This window comes from Drosophila grimshawi, unplaced genomic scaffold, assembly GCF_018153295.1.
Source record: "Drosophila grimshawi isolate 15287-2541.00 unplaced genomic scaffold, ASM1815329v1 contig_311, whole genome shotgun sequence".
Classification (NCBI taxonomy): domain Eukaryota; kingdom Metazoa; phylum Arthropoda; class Insecta; order Diptera; family Drosophilidae; genus Drosophila; species Drosophila grimshawi.
Window position 1 is genome coordinate 11,016,354 of NW_025063098.1, and position 13,316 is coordinate 11,029,669.

General features: G+C 43.6%; 5 protein-coding genes across 5 annotated transcripts; 3 read left to right on the forward strand and 2 right to left on the reverse strand.

Annotated features, from left to right (window-relative positions):
* Window positions 1-518: 518 nt before the first annotated feature.
* Window positions 519-1,568, forward strand: LOC6563597 (UDP-xylose and UDP-N-acetylglucosamine transporter). Its single transcript, XM_001989632.1, has one exon. The coding sequence runs from the start codon at window positions 519-521 to the stop codon at window positions 1,566-1,568; it is 1,050 nt and encodes a 349-aa protein (XP_001989668.1).
* A 506-nt stretch (window positions 1,569-2,074) lies between these two features.
* On the forward strand, window positions 2,075-3,123 carry LOC6563596 (telomere-binding protein cav). Its single transcript, XM_001989631.3, has 2 exons — window positions 2,075-2,235; window positions 2,294-3,123. The coding sequence occupies exons 1-2, from the start codon at window positions 2,110-2,112 to the stop codon at window positions 3,026-3,028; spliced, it is 861 nt and encodes a 286-aa protein (XP_001989667.2). The 5' UTR covers window positions 2,075-2,109; the 3' UTR covers window positions 3,029-3,123.
* Window positions 3,124-3,408: 285 nt separating this feature from the next.
* LOC6563595 (transcription factor Sp2) lies at window positions 3,409-7,713 on the reverse strand. The gene is made up of 3 exons (XM_043215237.1): window positions 6,337-7,713; window positions 5,615-5,782; window positions 3,409-5,527 (listed from the first exon to the last, which is right to left on the reverse strand). Exons 1-3 carry the CDS (start codon window positions 7,435-7,437, stop codon window positions 3,827-3,829), a joined length of 2,970 nt encoding a protein of 989 aa, XP_043071172.1. The 5' UTR covers window positions 7,438-7,713; the 3' UTR covers window positions 3,409-3,826.
* A 540-nt stretch (window positions 7,714-8,253) lies between these two features.
* On the forward strand, window positions 8,254-11,169 carry LOC6563594 (mediator of RNA polymerase II transcription subunit 25). Its single transcript, XM_001989629.3, has one exon. It carries the CDS (start codon window positions 8,318-8,320, stop codon window positions 10,901-10,903), a length of 2,586 nt encoding a protein of 861 aa, XP_001989665.2. The 5' UTR covers window positions 8,254-8,317; the 3' UTR covers window positions 10,904-11,169.
* A 232-nt stretch (window positions 11,170-11,401) lies between these two features.
* Window positions 11,402-12,163, reverse strand: LOC6563955 (signal peptidase complex subunit 3). The gene has a single exon (XM_001989628.2). It carries the CDS (start codon window positions 12,046-12,048, stop codon window positions 11,512-11,514), a length of 537 nt encoding a protein of 178 aa, XP_001989664.1. The 5' UTR covers window positions 12,049-12,163; the 3' UTR covers window positions 11,402-11,511.
* Between the last annotated feature and the right edge of the window lie 1,153 nt (window positions 12,164-13,316).

Here is a 13,316-nt window from a genome sequence, read left to right on the forward strand (position 1 = left end):
TTCAATTATTTGAATAAATTTAAATTATTATTGTTATTAAAGTATTATCTGTTTATAAATATTTATGGACGAAATAATTTTATCAATGCATATTAAATCTCTTACCTGATTATTGAGAATTAATTAGGAATTTAATTTAATTATTTTTTATTTAATTAGAATTATGAATTATTTTATAATAATTATATAAAATTATGAAAAAAATATAGGTATTTATATAGAGAAGACTTTTTATTAGCAGAAAAATCGAGTTGAATTGAATTCATTTACTGCCTACCGCTGTAAATCAAATTGGAAGAAAAAGAAAACTGATCGTTGTCATCAGTTGGCATTTGAAGTTGTTTCGAGTTTTCGCTTTTTTTTGGCTTCAATTGGGACGACAGCTGTGCAATCATTTGCTTAGCCTAAATGCAGGTGTAAATGGAACATTATCGAAACGTGGATGTGGTTTATATTATTCAGTAGATAGGTTTACAGGCTCAATGAATCTTGTCGTGGCTTGAATAAAATTTCGAATTATGAATTTAAAGGCAATTTTCGCGATTTTAATAGTATTTATCGGATGCTGTTGCAATGCTGTCAGTTTGGAGCTAATCGTACGGCTTGATCCCGGTGCCGGAAATTTGGTTACGTTTCTGCATTTTCTAATGATTGCCGTAATCGGATCCATCACCTCAAGGTGCTTTACGGTTGGTCGCAAGATTGCTCTGAGGGATTATGCGCTGCTGGTGCTGCTCTTCTTTGGCTCGAATGTGTGCAACAATTATGCCTTTAATTTTAATATAGCGATGCCGTTGCACATGATCTTCCGCAGCGGCACGCTGATGGCCAACATGATCATGGGCATTTTTCTGCAAAAGAAACGCTATTGTCTACGCCAGTACAGTGGCGTACTGTTCATCACAATAGGAATTGTGCTCTGCACTTTGGTGTCCAGTGCCAATATCAGGAATAGAACACATGCCACGCTCAAAGTGAATGATGCCACTGGCAGTGCCACATCGGATCTGTTCTGGTGGAGCGTGGGAATCACGTTGTTGACCACCGCACTGCTGGTCAGCGCCTACATGAGCATCTACCAGGAGCTACTCTACAAGCGCTACGGCAAACATCCGAATGAGGCTTTGTTTTATACGCATTTGTTGCCGCTGCCCGGTTTCATTTTTATGGCTGGCAACATTGTGCAACACTGGCAAATTGCTGTCAGCTCGCCGAAAGTTGCCATAACAATTGGTTCGACGGATAGCTGGTCAATTCCCGTGATGATTCTCTATCTAATCGGCAATGGAATTGCACAATATATTTGTATTAGTGCCGTTTATGTGCTGACCACAGAATGCACCTCGCTTACCGTCACCATGGTCGTCACGCTGCGCAAGTTCCTCTCGCTGATCTTCTCCGTGCTCTATTTCCGGAATCCCTTCACGATAAGCCATTGGATTGGCACCGCTCTGGTCTTCTTTGGCACCATACTCTTTGCCAACGTGTTCATCCAGCTGCGAGATGCGTTTCGGGAACGCGTGCTGCGGGGACGCGGGCATACCCTATTGCTCGCAGTTATAGGGTAGATTTAGTTTATATGTTTATAGCATATTTTGATAGTCACAAATATTAATTACGTTAATGCCGATTTTAAATTGTAGTAGATGTCAAAATTTTAATTTCACATTGTGTTTATTTGTGTTTAAATACTTGGAAATATATTTTAGTAATTATTAAATGGTTTTTCTTTAGCATGATTTTGCTATAATTTCTCGTTTTATCCGTTATGTTCGTGCCATAATTATAATTGCACTTTATTTTGTGCTTTTTATAAACACATTTTAAAATATATGTTTTTGTAATTATGAAATGGATTTTTATTTATACATAATTACAAAACTAGCTGATTTTTTAATATGATTTTGCTATAAATGCACTTTTTATCCGTTGATCATGCCATAAATTGTCATGTTTCTGTTTGCTGCCTTTGCATATGTTTGTCGTGGATTTGGTATTTTGTTGTGTTCCCTAATATTTTTGTGTGCAGCGTACGGTCACATTGCAGACAACAAAAACAAAGAGCAAAGAAATTCCAACATATTCAATTCAACTAGCAATAATTTTGAAATGTCGCGAATTTTATCAGCTTCATTCATAAAATATCAAAGCGCCGAGGAGGCCGAGATCTTGAGTGTAGGTGATAATATGGATGAGCGCGGCAAAGAATTGGTGCGGCAATTATATGCGCCACTCGTAAGTAAAAATAACTTCAATTTGCTCCATAATCTCTGCCAATTGTGTTGGTTTGCAGAAAGTAACCACAGAGGATTTGAGCCGTGAATACACTTCGTCCGAGGTGAAACAGCTGTGCCTTCGCACAAAAGTCCGGGTGAACATGACGCTTTTCAATTGCGTGTGGGAGGCCAAACGGCGGCTGGAGAAGAAGGGCCGCCTGGCCAATCGTTCTGAGCGCTTTGTGAACGCGATGCTGGTGAAGGCGGTAACCAAACAAATGGTTATACCCTATTCGTCAGAAGAGATTAGCAAATGCAATCATATTCGCGAGTGCCAGCTGAAGAAGGTCAACAATTGCCGGCTTAATCGCTGGAGCAATGAATCCTCACAGAGCTCGGTGCTGGAGCGCACTCAATCAAATCAGTCGTCTTTGTTGCCGCCGGCACAGATGGCGAATGAATCCTCAGATATACCCTTGAATCTCGTAGTTACCATCAATTCTCAAGCCTTACTGACTCAACCGGTTATGTGGGTCAACGGAGAGACACCAGAGAGCCCAGCTAAATCAAAGGATATGGCCGAAGCTGTCGATGTATCCATAGAATCCACACCAGACATGGCCTGGGCCGAGGCAGCTGCCCAAGTCAACACAGAGTCGATGACCTTTGAGTCACGTGATCTTGAGCTGAACACACAGCAAACGGAGAGCCAGCCAGTTGCCCTAAGCAACGAGGATTATGAGCTCTTCGGCACCCAAGTGCCGGCCACATCCACACAGACCCCCACACAGTCCACCGAACCGTTCCTTTAAATTCGAATTGACTCATATTATAAATATAATTTTGTTTTATGACCGAAATTCATTACAACATGCTCTCGAATAAATATATATTTATTTTTATAACATACTATTTTAGATTTTATTGTGCGTTTTGAGTATAAAAACTGTTCTTAAAACGTCGCATTTACATATATATATATATATATGTTTATTTGTTTACTGCTACTATCCTAGTTAAAATCGCGTAATATGTGTTTTTGTTTTTTACTTTACCAAACTGTTTGTAGTAAAACCTTATTTTAGTTAAATGTACATACAAAATTTGTTATTATTATATTCCTGCAGTGCATTTTTTGAATTTTCAACTGGGCTGGGATAAATGTATTTGAAAATAATAATAAAAATACTTTGCGAATTTTAAAAAAACACTGCTTGGAAACCATCTGATCTGAGTTGAATAATATAATCTTATATTTCTTTTAAAAAAAAATACAATATCTCAGAATATTTGACATGCGTGTTAGTGGTGGGAATAAAATTGAAAGTTTAGCAAAATCAAATTTGATATTTGGATTAGAGTTTGGCGCTGCAAGGATATTTGTGTAATCTTCGACTAGCCGAAGGATAACTTATGAATTATGTTAACTATTTACACAGATTTACAATTAGCACATTACATACATACAGAAGAAAACTAAGAAGTAATTAGTCATGCTCGGGGAGGGGGCAGGGCAGATGGTGGGAGATAATCCACTGTACAGGTTGCTATGGCTGTGGCTATGGGAAGTGATCAAAGATGAACTGTTCCATGAACAGTGTCTCCGAATGCTAGTTGGACGAGTTTTCGCCCATCTCACTCACAGAGATGGTCATTTTCTGCTCATCGCCACTGTCCTCGTCATCGTCCTCCTCGTCATCCTCCTCGGTCATCTCCTCATCATCCTCCTCGGTCAGTTCCTCATCCTCCATGTCATCGTCCTCGCCAAAACTATCTGTGGATGCACCAACAGCAGCATCATCATTACTCGCACAGAGCGTCGGCAGCTGAACGATTGTGGCGCCACCAGGCGCTGCAGTGACAGTTGAGCCAGCAACTGTTGCCGCCACGCTGGACGCGACACTGCCATTGTCAAGTGCACCAGTGCTCGATGGCAGCTCAATGGTGACAATTCCGCTCATCGTATTAATACTTTTCGGGGCATTCATCTTCTGCTCCTGCTTGATATTCAGCTCGATGAGCTCCACTCCGGAGCGCGTCTTAAAGTGCGTCTTGATGTGCTTGGAGAGATGATCGCTTCGCATGAATTTCTTGTTGCATTCGCGACACTGAAACCGTTTCTCGCCCGTATGGGTGCGTCGATGCCGCTGCAGCTCATCAGATCGGGTGAAACGTTTGCCACAAAACACCCAGGAGCACACAAACGGACGTTCGCCCGTATGCCAGCGGAGATGGGCGCGTAGATGTGACGTCTTGCCGTAGACCTTGTTGCAGCCGGGTATGTGACAGATGTGCTGACGCTTGCGATCCGAATGCTTCTCCCCGTCCGTGCAATTGGGGCACGTGCATGCGACACGCTTCAACCTCGGTTTTATCTCCGCCGGCACCTCGCCATCGACCACCTGGCTTGGCTGAGCAGCAACTGTTGCTGCTGCTGCGGCTGCTGCTGCTGCTGCCATCGATTGCTTGAGCTGCTTGGGACGCGCTGATGTTGTTGTTGTCGTTGTTGTTGTTACCACCTGTTGACCACCAGCTGTGCTCATCGTTAGCTGTGTGGCATTGTTGCTCAATCCGACCAGACTCGGTTTGGCCGTGCTACGTGCTTGTGCGATGGCTGGTGTTGCCTGTGGCGGTAAGGCGGTTATCTGTATGGAGGATGGTATCGTTACACTGGGCAGTTCAGCAATCAATTGCTGCTGCTGCTGCTGTTGCGGCGACTGTGGCATTATGAACTTAATCAGTTGCTGCTGCTGCTGGGATTGCTGGTGCTGCTGCGGTTGCTGCTGCTGCTGTTGCACTGTTGTCGGCGCTGCAGTTGTCACATCTGGTGGCTCCTGCTTAATATTCGTGATTAGCTGCGTGGGACTCTGTGGCTCCTGCTTGGGCAGCATGGTTATAGCAGCCGGTGCAGCTGCATTGCTATTCGAGTTCTGTGGCGCTGCAGCATTACTTGTGGCTTGCATCGTGGGCATTGGGAGTTGGGTGAGCACCTGCTGGAAATTGGCTGCCATGCTGGCGGGCAATTGACTGGCTTGGATGATCTGCACCTGACCCAGACCGGGTATGTTTTGGATGGGCAGCGCTTGCAGATTGCTCGTTTGCAGCGATTGCATTGCAGCAGCAGCAGCAGCAGCAGCCGCATTTTGACTCGCCCGAAATTGTTGCAACTGTTGCAGCTGCTGTGCCGGAATCACCGTCAACTGTTGTCCCTGTGCATTCGTTATCGTTATGGGCTGATTCGTTGGCAGTTGTCCGCCAGCCTCGTTGATTGCATTGAAGAGCTGCTGCTGTTGTTGCTGCTGTTGTTGTTGCTGCTGCTGTTGCACAGCTGCTGCTGCAGCTGCCGCCTGTTGCTGCTGTTGTTGTGTCTGCTGTTGTTGCAGTTGTTGTTGTTGAACCTGTTGTTGTTGCTGCTGCTGCTGTTGTTGTTGGACTTGCTGCTGCTGCTGTAACTGAGCCTGTGGCTGCACAAACTGCTGCTGTTGCTGAGGATTCTGTATGTGAATTATATTCGCATTTGGCGGCAGCTGTGAGTAATTGAGCGCATTCAATGGAGCCAGCTGTACCTGTTAATACAAATAGAAAGTGATATCATTTAAAACACCTTTCTATATTTTTCCCGTTATCTATTAGACAGATTAACAGAACAGAAATAACGACTCAACTTCCCGAAATGTGTGTGCAAATTTGGCTTCAAAGTTATTTTGATTTGATTGAATTGATAAGTAGATAAATTGTCATCCCATCGGTTCCCAACTATATACAAATATTAATCTAGATGTTGCTATAGATAAATGCATATCCGATCTTCTGATGTATAATATTCTTGATAAGCACCAACAACTGAGTCGAACTAGTAATTTCCGTCTGAATAAGCTTGTCGATCTGTGAAACTATAAAAGCTGGGAACTTTAATTTGGAATATAAGTTCTCGATTGATATTCTCCCAATACAAGAGACCCTCACATCTTATTCACACAAACATATTTTTCCGAGCCGAGCTCGCTCGACTAGAACTAGTGCAACTAAATTAGAGGGTACAAGATCCTTGGCACTCTAGAGCTATGTTAAGATCTTACACAATATTTGTATTCAATTATCATTCTATAGCAAGTTGTACCTGTTGGATTTGCCCGTTGGGCGTAACAATCTGAGCGATTTGGGCAAACTGTGGGATGATCTGCATCTGAGCCGCTGCCTGCTGCATCGAGGCGGGCAAAGCCTGGATGGACTGCGTTAGGTTGGACAGCGTTGGCTGCTGTGCTGCAGGCGTTCCAGTGGCGGCAGCAGCCGCCTGCACGGGCACATGGACCGTCTGGTAGATGGTCTGTCCATTGGCCGTTTGCACGGGGATCTGCACGGCGACCGTCTGCTGGAGCGTTGGTGCCGCCGGCGCCTGCTGCGGGAACTGCAGCAACTGTGGCGCCGTCCCAGGCGCAGCAGTGCGCAACTGGATATTCTGCAGCGTTTGTCCATTCTCCAGCTTGATGGTGGTGGGCCCAGCTCCGCCCAGCAGATTGGTAATGTTACCAAGCAGTCCATTGGCGGCGGCCACAGAGGCGGGTATTTGGATATTAGTGCCGGGAATGGTTATCGTTTGCGTTGCTGCTCCAGCCTGCTGCTGTTGCTGGCTAAGTTGTTGTTGCTGTTGCTGCTGAGCAAGGGTTGGAGTTACTGCCTGATGGGGCTGTTGCTGCTGCTGCTGTTGTTGTTGGGGTTGTGGCTGTGGCTGCTGCTGCTGCACAATGTTGGCCAATGGGATTTGTATATTGGTGCCGGGTATGGTGAATAACTGAGTCTGGGCCGGCTCAGGAGGCTGCGGAGCACGCACTATTTGCCCATTAGGCGTTATGAACGCCTGCTGGCCATTGATATTGACGGCCTGAGCCGTCGCCAGCTGGGCATTCAGATTGGGTATAAAGATCGCCTCCTGCCCATCAATGTTGACCGTTTGCATGCCCATCGGTTGCACGATTTGAAACATATTTTGTTGCATTTGAGCGCCTGCTGCGGCCTGTTGCAGGAATTGCGGTGGCATCTGATGTATGTTTATGATCTGCTGCATTTGGGGTGCGGGCGAAACATTTGACGCACTGCCTCCGACAACGCCAACGCTATTTGACCCCTTGACGGGGGCGGCGGGTGTGGCAGTGGCAGTGGCCACTTGGCCATTGTTATTGTTAGTAACAGCGTTGGCGTTGGCATTCTTATACTGCAGCATTTTATTCGGCTTGCTGCCCCTTTTGGCGGCACTTTGTTCAGTTCTACGTTTCGCGGCACTTCAACTGAGTTTCGCACAGGTGCACAGAGTATTTAACATGAATATTTTTTCCATTTTTTTTTCTCACTCAAGGGACGATTTTTCAGACGACAGATTATTAGTTGCTAAACACTTAGAAGACACACATACACAAACACAGAAACGGTGTGGTACATTATTTACATTGCATTTGGGGGGTTTTTAGTTTAATTGGGCAGTAATTATACAACAATTAATATTAATTTCTTGATTTTTAGTTTTTGTTTTGACAAACATAAACGCGGAAGAGAGATGAGCAGAAAATCTTGTGGCTGTTATCGATAGTATCAACAGCTGTTATCGATTGTACTAATTATACGAATTAATTTACTACGTTGGTACATTTTAATTACAAGCATGCTTCGATCAATTTGCCTACCAATATTTTTATTAATATATCCCTAACACAAATTTCTGATTGAGTAATTATACTTAAACTTAAGGCGAGTATATTCAGCATAGCAATGCCATATACTAAGTTTTGCAATAATTACGTGATATTATTTGCATTGCGGATTGCAATTTGTATTTTCATTTCATTTTAATTTCTTTATTATATCATATTCTTCTGCAGGTACATTTATGACGATAGCTATGCTCAAATATATCGTCGTGTCTCTGCATGTGTCCCACCCCTAGATACCACCTATAAAAAACATATCGATTATATTTGCGTCCCTGTTGTTTCCATCTATCAAAAAACATATCGATAAATGGTAAAAAGTGTCGATATGGGCTAAAAGGAAAGCCAAATCTAAAGTTTACTTTGTTAATTGAGAGTAGAAGCCGCCGATTTTGACGTATGCACAACATGGAGGTGGATCAGCCAACACTGGCCGATGTGGTGTTCGTAATCGAAAATAGCGCCATCAATGGCGCCTACCTAAACGAGCTGAAAACCAATTACATTCTGCCCACCTTGGAGCACTTCACCCAGGGCTCGATTGATGAGCGAGAATTCCTAATTGCCGAGCGCTATTCGACGCTTTACGGCATTGTCACATACCGCACAGCATCGAATCTGCTGGAGCCAGTCTGTTCCACATACGGCCCCTTTGTGCAGCCCCAGAAAGTGATCGAGACGATCGAACGTCTGCCGCTGGTCGGAGGCGGCATGGAATCGCATGCCCACATGTCCGAGGGCTTTGCCGCTGCCCATGGTTGCTTCGATGAGATGAATAAGCAACGCTACATGCTGGAACAATCGAATTTGCAGCGCCACTGCATCCTCATCTGCAACAGTCCACCGTATCAGATGTCCGTCAACGAGTCATGGAAATACAAAGGCAAATCCTGTGAACAACTCGCCGCCCTCTTCAATGAGCGCAAAATCAATCTATCCATCATTGCGCCACGCAAAATGCCAGTGCTCTTCAAGCTCTACATGAAGGCAGATGGCGATCAGCCGATCACGACCAAAAACTATGCCAAGAACATTCGGCATCTGGTGCTGCTCAAGGGATACAGTTTGAAGGAGCGTGCCCCAAGTCCAAATAGCAATGGACCAGCACTGCCCCAGCATGCAATGGGCGCACCCCAAGCCCAGGCAACAGCAGTCAACAATAATCCGGGCGGACAGCAGGCGCAGCCAATGGAAACGACGCCAGCACAGCAACAGCAACCAGTTGGACCACAACAACAGCAGCAGCAGCAGCAACAGCAGGTCATGAATATGAATGCTATACAACAGCAGCAACAACAACAGCAGCAGCCCCAACCACAACCGAATGCTGCTGCACAGGCTGGCCTTCTAAATGCACAGCAACAGCAGCAACTGTTGCAACAGCAGCAGCAACAACAACAGCAACAGCAGCAACAAAATCAATTTGTGCCCAATACTATGCAAAATACAAACTTTCAGCAGAATGTGGTGCCCGGTCAGAATCGCTGGATGTATCCGAATCAGCCGGGTGTGCGTCCGGCATTCATGCAAAACGCTGGCAATAATATGCCACTGCAACAGAATCAGAATCCCAATTCGGCGCTAATATCGCGCATCAATGCGCCGCCCAATCAAACGGTCAACGCCCTGCAGCAGCAACAATTGCAGCAACAACAGCAGCAGCAACAGCAGCGATTGCAAATGTTGAACCATCAGCAATTCAATCAGTTGCAACAGCAGCTTGCACAGCAACAGCAGCAGCAACAACAACAGCAGCAACAACAGCATCCACAGCAGCAGCAGCAAGTTAATCCCAATGCCAATACCAATATGATGCCAACTGTTTCCAATGCTGCCAATGTGCCCAGCTTGCAGCAAGCGTCCGCACCGCAGCAGCAGCAACAGCAACCCAACCAACAGCAACAACTGCAACAGCAGCAACAACAGCAGCCACAGGAGCAGGCATCGTTGCGTGAGAAGATATGGACGGGCGTGCTCGAATGGGCTGAGAAGGCGAAGAATGATCAGCAGAAAATACCGCATTCGCTGCAATGCACGGTCTGCACCAACATCAAGGATGGCGAGCCTGAAATCAAGGCTGACAATTGGCCGCCAAAGTTGCTGATGCAATTGATGCCCAAACATTTGGTGGGCAACATTGGTGGTCAGTTTTTGAAGGACTCGAAAATGGTTGTGTTCCGGCCGACGCCCGGCGAGGCACTTGATTCGCTAGCCAAAATGATGACCAATGGTTTCGCTGGCTGCGTTCACTTCTCGGCGCTACCCAACACGCCTACCTGTGACATCAAGGTGCTCATCCTGCTCTACACGCCCGATCGGAATGCCTTCCTCGGTTTCATACCCAACAATCAGTCGATGTTTGTGGAGCGTTTACGCAAAGTGATCCAACAGAAGCAGTCACACGGTAACATGCAACAGCAACAGCAGCAGCAACAACAGCAGCAGCAACAGCAAATGCCACCGCAGCAGCAAATGCAACAAATGATGCAACAAGGAAAAACACCTATGGAATTGCAACAGCAGCAGCAACAGCAACAAATGCAGCAGGATAATTCGCAACAGCAGCAGCCGCATTATAATCAATATGCTCAGCTCAATATGCAAATGGGCGGCGGTCCTGGCGGCAATGGAGCCGGTGGCATGCCCATGCAACCACAAATGCAAATGAATATGATGCAGCAGCAGCAGCAACAACAACAACAACAACGCATGCCACTTGGCGTGCCCGTCGCGAATCCCAATTTGCAGCAGCAATTGCAACAGCAGCAGCAACAACAGGTGCCACAGCAGCAGCAGCAACAACAGCAGCGCATGGTGCGTCCCATGCTGGGCAACAATAATCCCGGCCTGCGTCAACTGTTGCAGCATCAGGCGCCGGGCAATCAGTTCCGCCCACAAATGGGCGGCCAACCAAATCAAATGGGCGCCGGCGGCCCAATGGTTGGCAATCGCAATTTCGATGATGGCGGCTATGAGTTTATGTAAAAGTTTTTAATATGTTATCGATAGATATATAGATATATGTATATGTATATTCGGTAAAAAGATTTGTGTGTCCTTCAATTGTTTAGTTCTTTGTCTCGGTTTACTTGTAATCACTTATAAAATTTACAATTTACGCCCAAATTCATCCATTTCACATTCACAATACTTAATATAAGCGAAATGATTTAATTCAATTTCAATGGTTTTAACTGCTTCTACAATTTAGTTTTATGTAGTTTTATTAGAGAAAATATATTATATCTAATTCAAAAATATGTCTTGACGAAATGAAACTTTAAAGAAATATTAAAGAGTGTAATATTCTGAAATGTAGCCGTATGCTGAGCTTTAGAGTTTTATCTGAAATCATTACAGGAAATATATATGATTTCTAATTCAAACATTAATCTGGACGAATCACACTTTAGAGAAAATTCAATAATATTTAAGAAGGTACGATTATCACTCGATTTATTATTAAAAAAAAAGAAACAGTAATTGAGTGTATTTAATATAAATGATTTTATTTTACGTACAAGTAGATTACAAATAGAACTGTTATAGTTTTGACAAAGCTTCTCTTTCTAAAGTGCACAATTTGGATTCTTCTAAATGGATGAGGAATACTCGGCTGGGAATTTGAATCTATGGATTCCGAGTGCTTGCACTGTTGGCAGTAGACCAGCGTTGGGTATAATATTCCACGACAATATGAGCGTTACGTTCTTGTTATCCTTGAGGCCATTGCCATCATCCCAGAAGTAGTATTTGGTGTTCATGTTCTTAAAATCAAGCACTGCGTTTTGGCCACGCAAGATGATTTTGTCCCACAATACAACTTGATTCAATTGATTCGATGTCGTCTCATACTCAGCGGTTAGAAAGAGAAACAGCTGCTTCACATTCCAGTTGAATACATCCGTCAGATTCGTCTCCAGATCAAAGGTGAGGAAGCCGAGATCGTGTTTCTCTCGCGATGCTCCGTAATCGGGAACGTTTTTCACCAGGACGCGAACGGTGTTGATTTTCGCATCTGTTCTGTAATTTTGAAAAACGGTCGATGCGAAGCAGCAGAAGGTTAAGCAGGCCAGCACGCTTAGCGAATATGCAACAGTTGCATTTCCTCGAGTTAACACAGTATGCATTTCAATTCTTGTGTGGCAAGTTTACCGCAGATAAAACTGGACACGTACCTATGTTTGTTGCAATTGAACGAAAAAATGCCTGATCTCTGGGCACCCCAAAAGCCGATAACTTCGCTCAACTGTTAATAACAGCGCTTATTAATTTGCATCTGCACAAACAGCCGGTGTTGTATTGTGTTTCAGTTTGTGAAATATTATTGAATTATTATAAATAGCCCGGGCCGATAATTTGAAAACGTATGCTGAAATGTATCCCTAATTTGGGATACTCAGCTTGAAATTTAATTTAACAGCTGCTAACTTGTTCCAAATGAAAACGGTGCTATTAAAGAACAGCTGCTGCATCACACGACTTATCGATTATTTGGCAACTCATCAGAACGATAATGGAACAGGAACTTTTGATCCTGTAAATTACTCAATCGCTAAAAAGCCAAATGTACAAAAAACGAGTGTGCATGTAAATTAAGCAATTAAGTAATTTGAGTATGCTGCCCCATGGTATAAGCAGTTTGAGATTTTACAAATAGATACGTCGAAGGATGACCTATCGCCGGCACTGACAATTTATTTTCAATTAGTTCACTATTTCTTCGATAACAACAATACGTTTTTGATATACCTGAGCAAAGTATTTACAAATAAATAGGAACAACTTAATTAGTCATTAAAATTATTGTACTGCTAATAAAGAAAAAATAGTACTGCTAGTGCTAGGGCTTCGGAAAAAACAAAATAATGCTTGATATACATAATGTTCGATCATTTATTTATTTGGCAATTTTTGTTCTGGTATTTTTTATTTTCGATTTTAGCTGTTTGGATTATTTATATGTGAACAGTTTTTCTTTAATAATACATATATTTACGAAACAAAATACCATAATTTTTTTAAAAGCGAGTTAGCTGAAAAAGTCATAAATTATAATCATTAATGAGGATAATCGGGATAAAATAAAATTCATTCGGCAGTTCAATAGTCATATCCTTCAGATACGGCAAACATATTTCATAACGTAACGTTATTTGCGTAACGTAGTGGCATCTACTGGTTCATTTTTTCGTTGCGTTCTAGTTCAATTCAATATCCGGGAATAATATGGCGATCCGAAACTCTAAATGACAGACAGTGATTTTTAAAGCTGCTGAAAAATTAATTTATTTGCCAAAAAGTTGCAACGGTAATACGCGTAACTATCGTTAAGAAATTGCATAACATGTTCCCTATACGCTAAGCATGTTTTTATGCCATAAGGCAGCCATTAAGT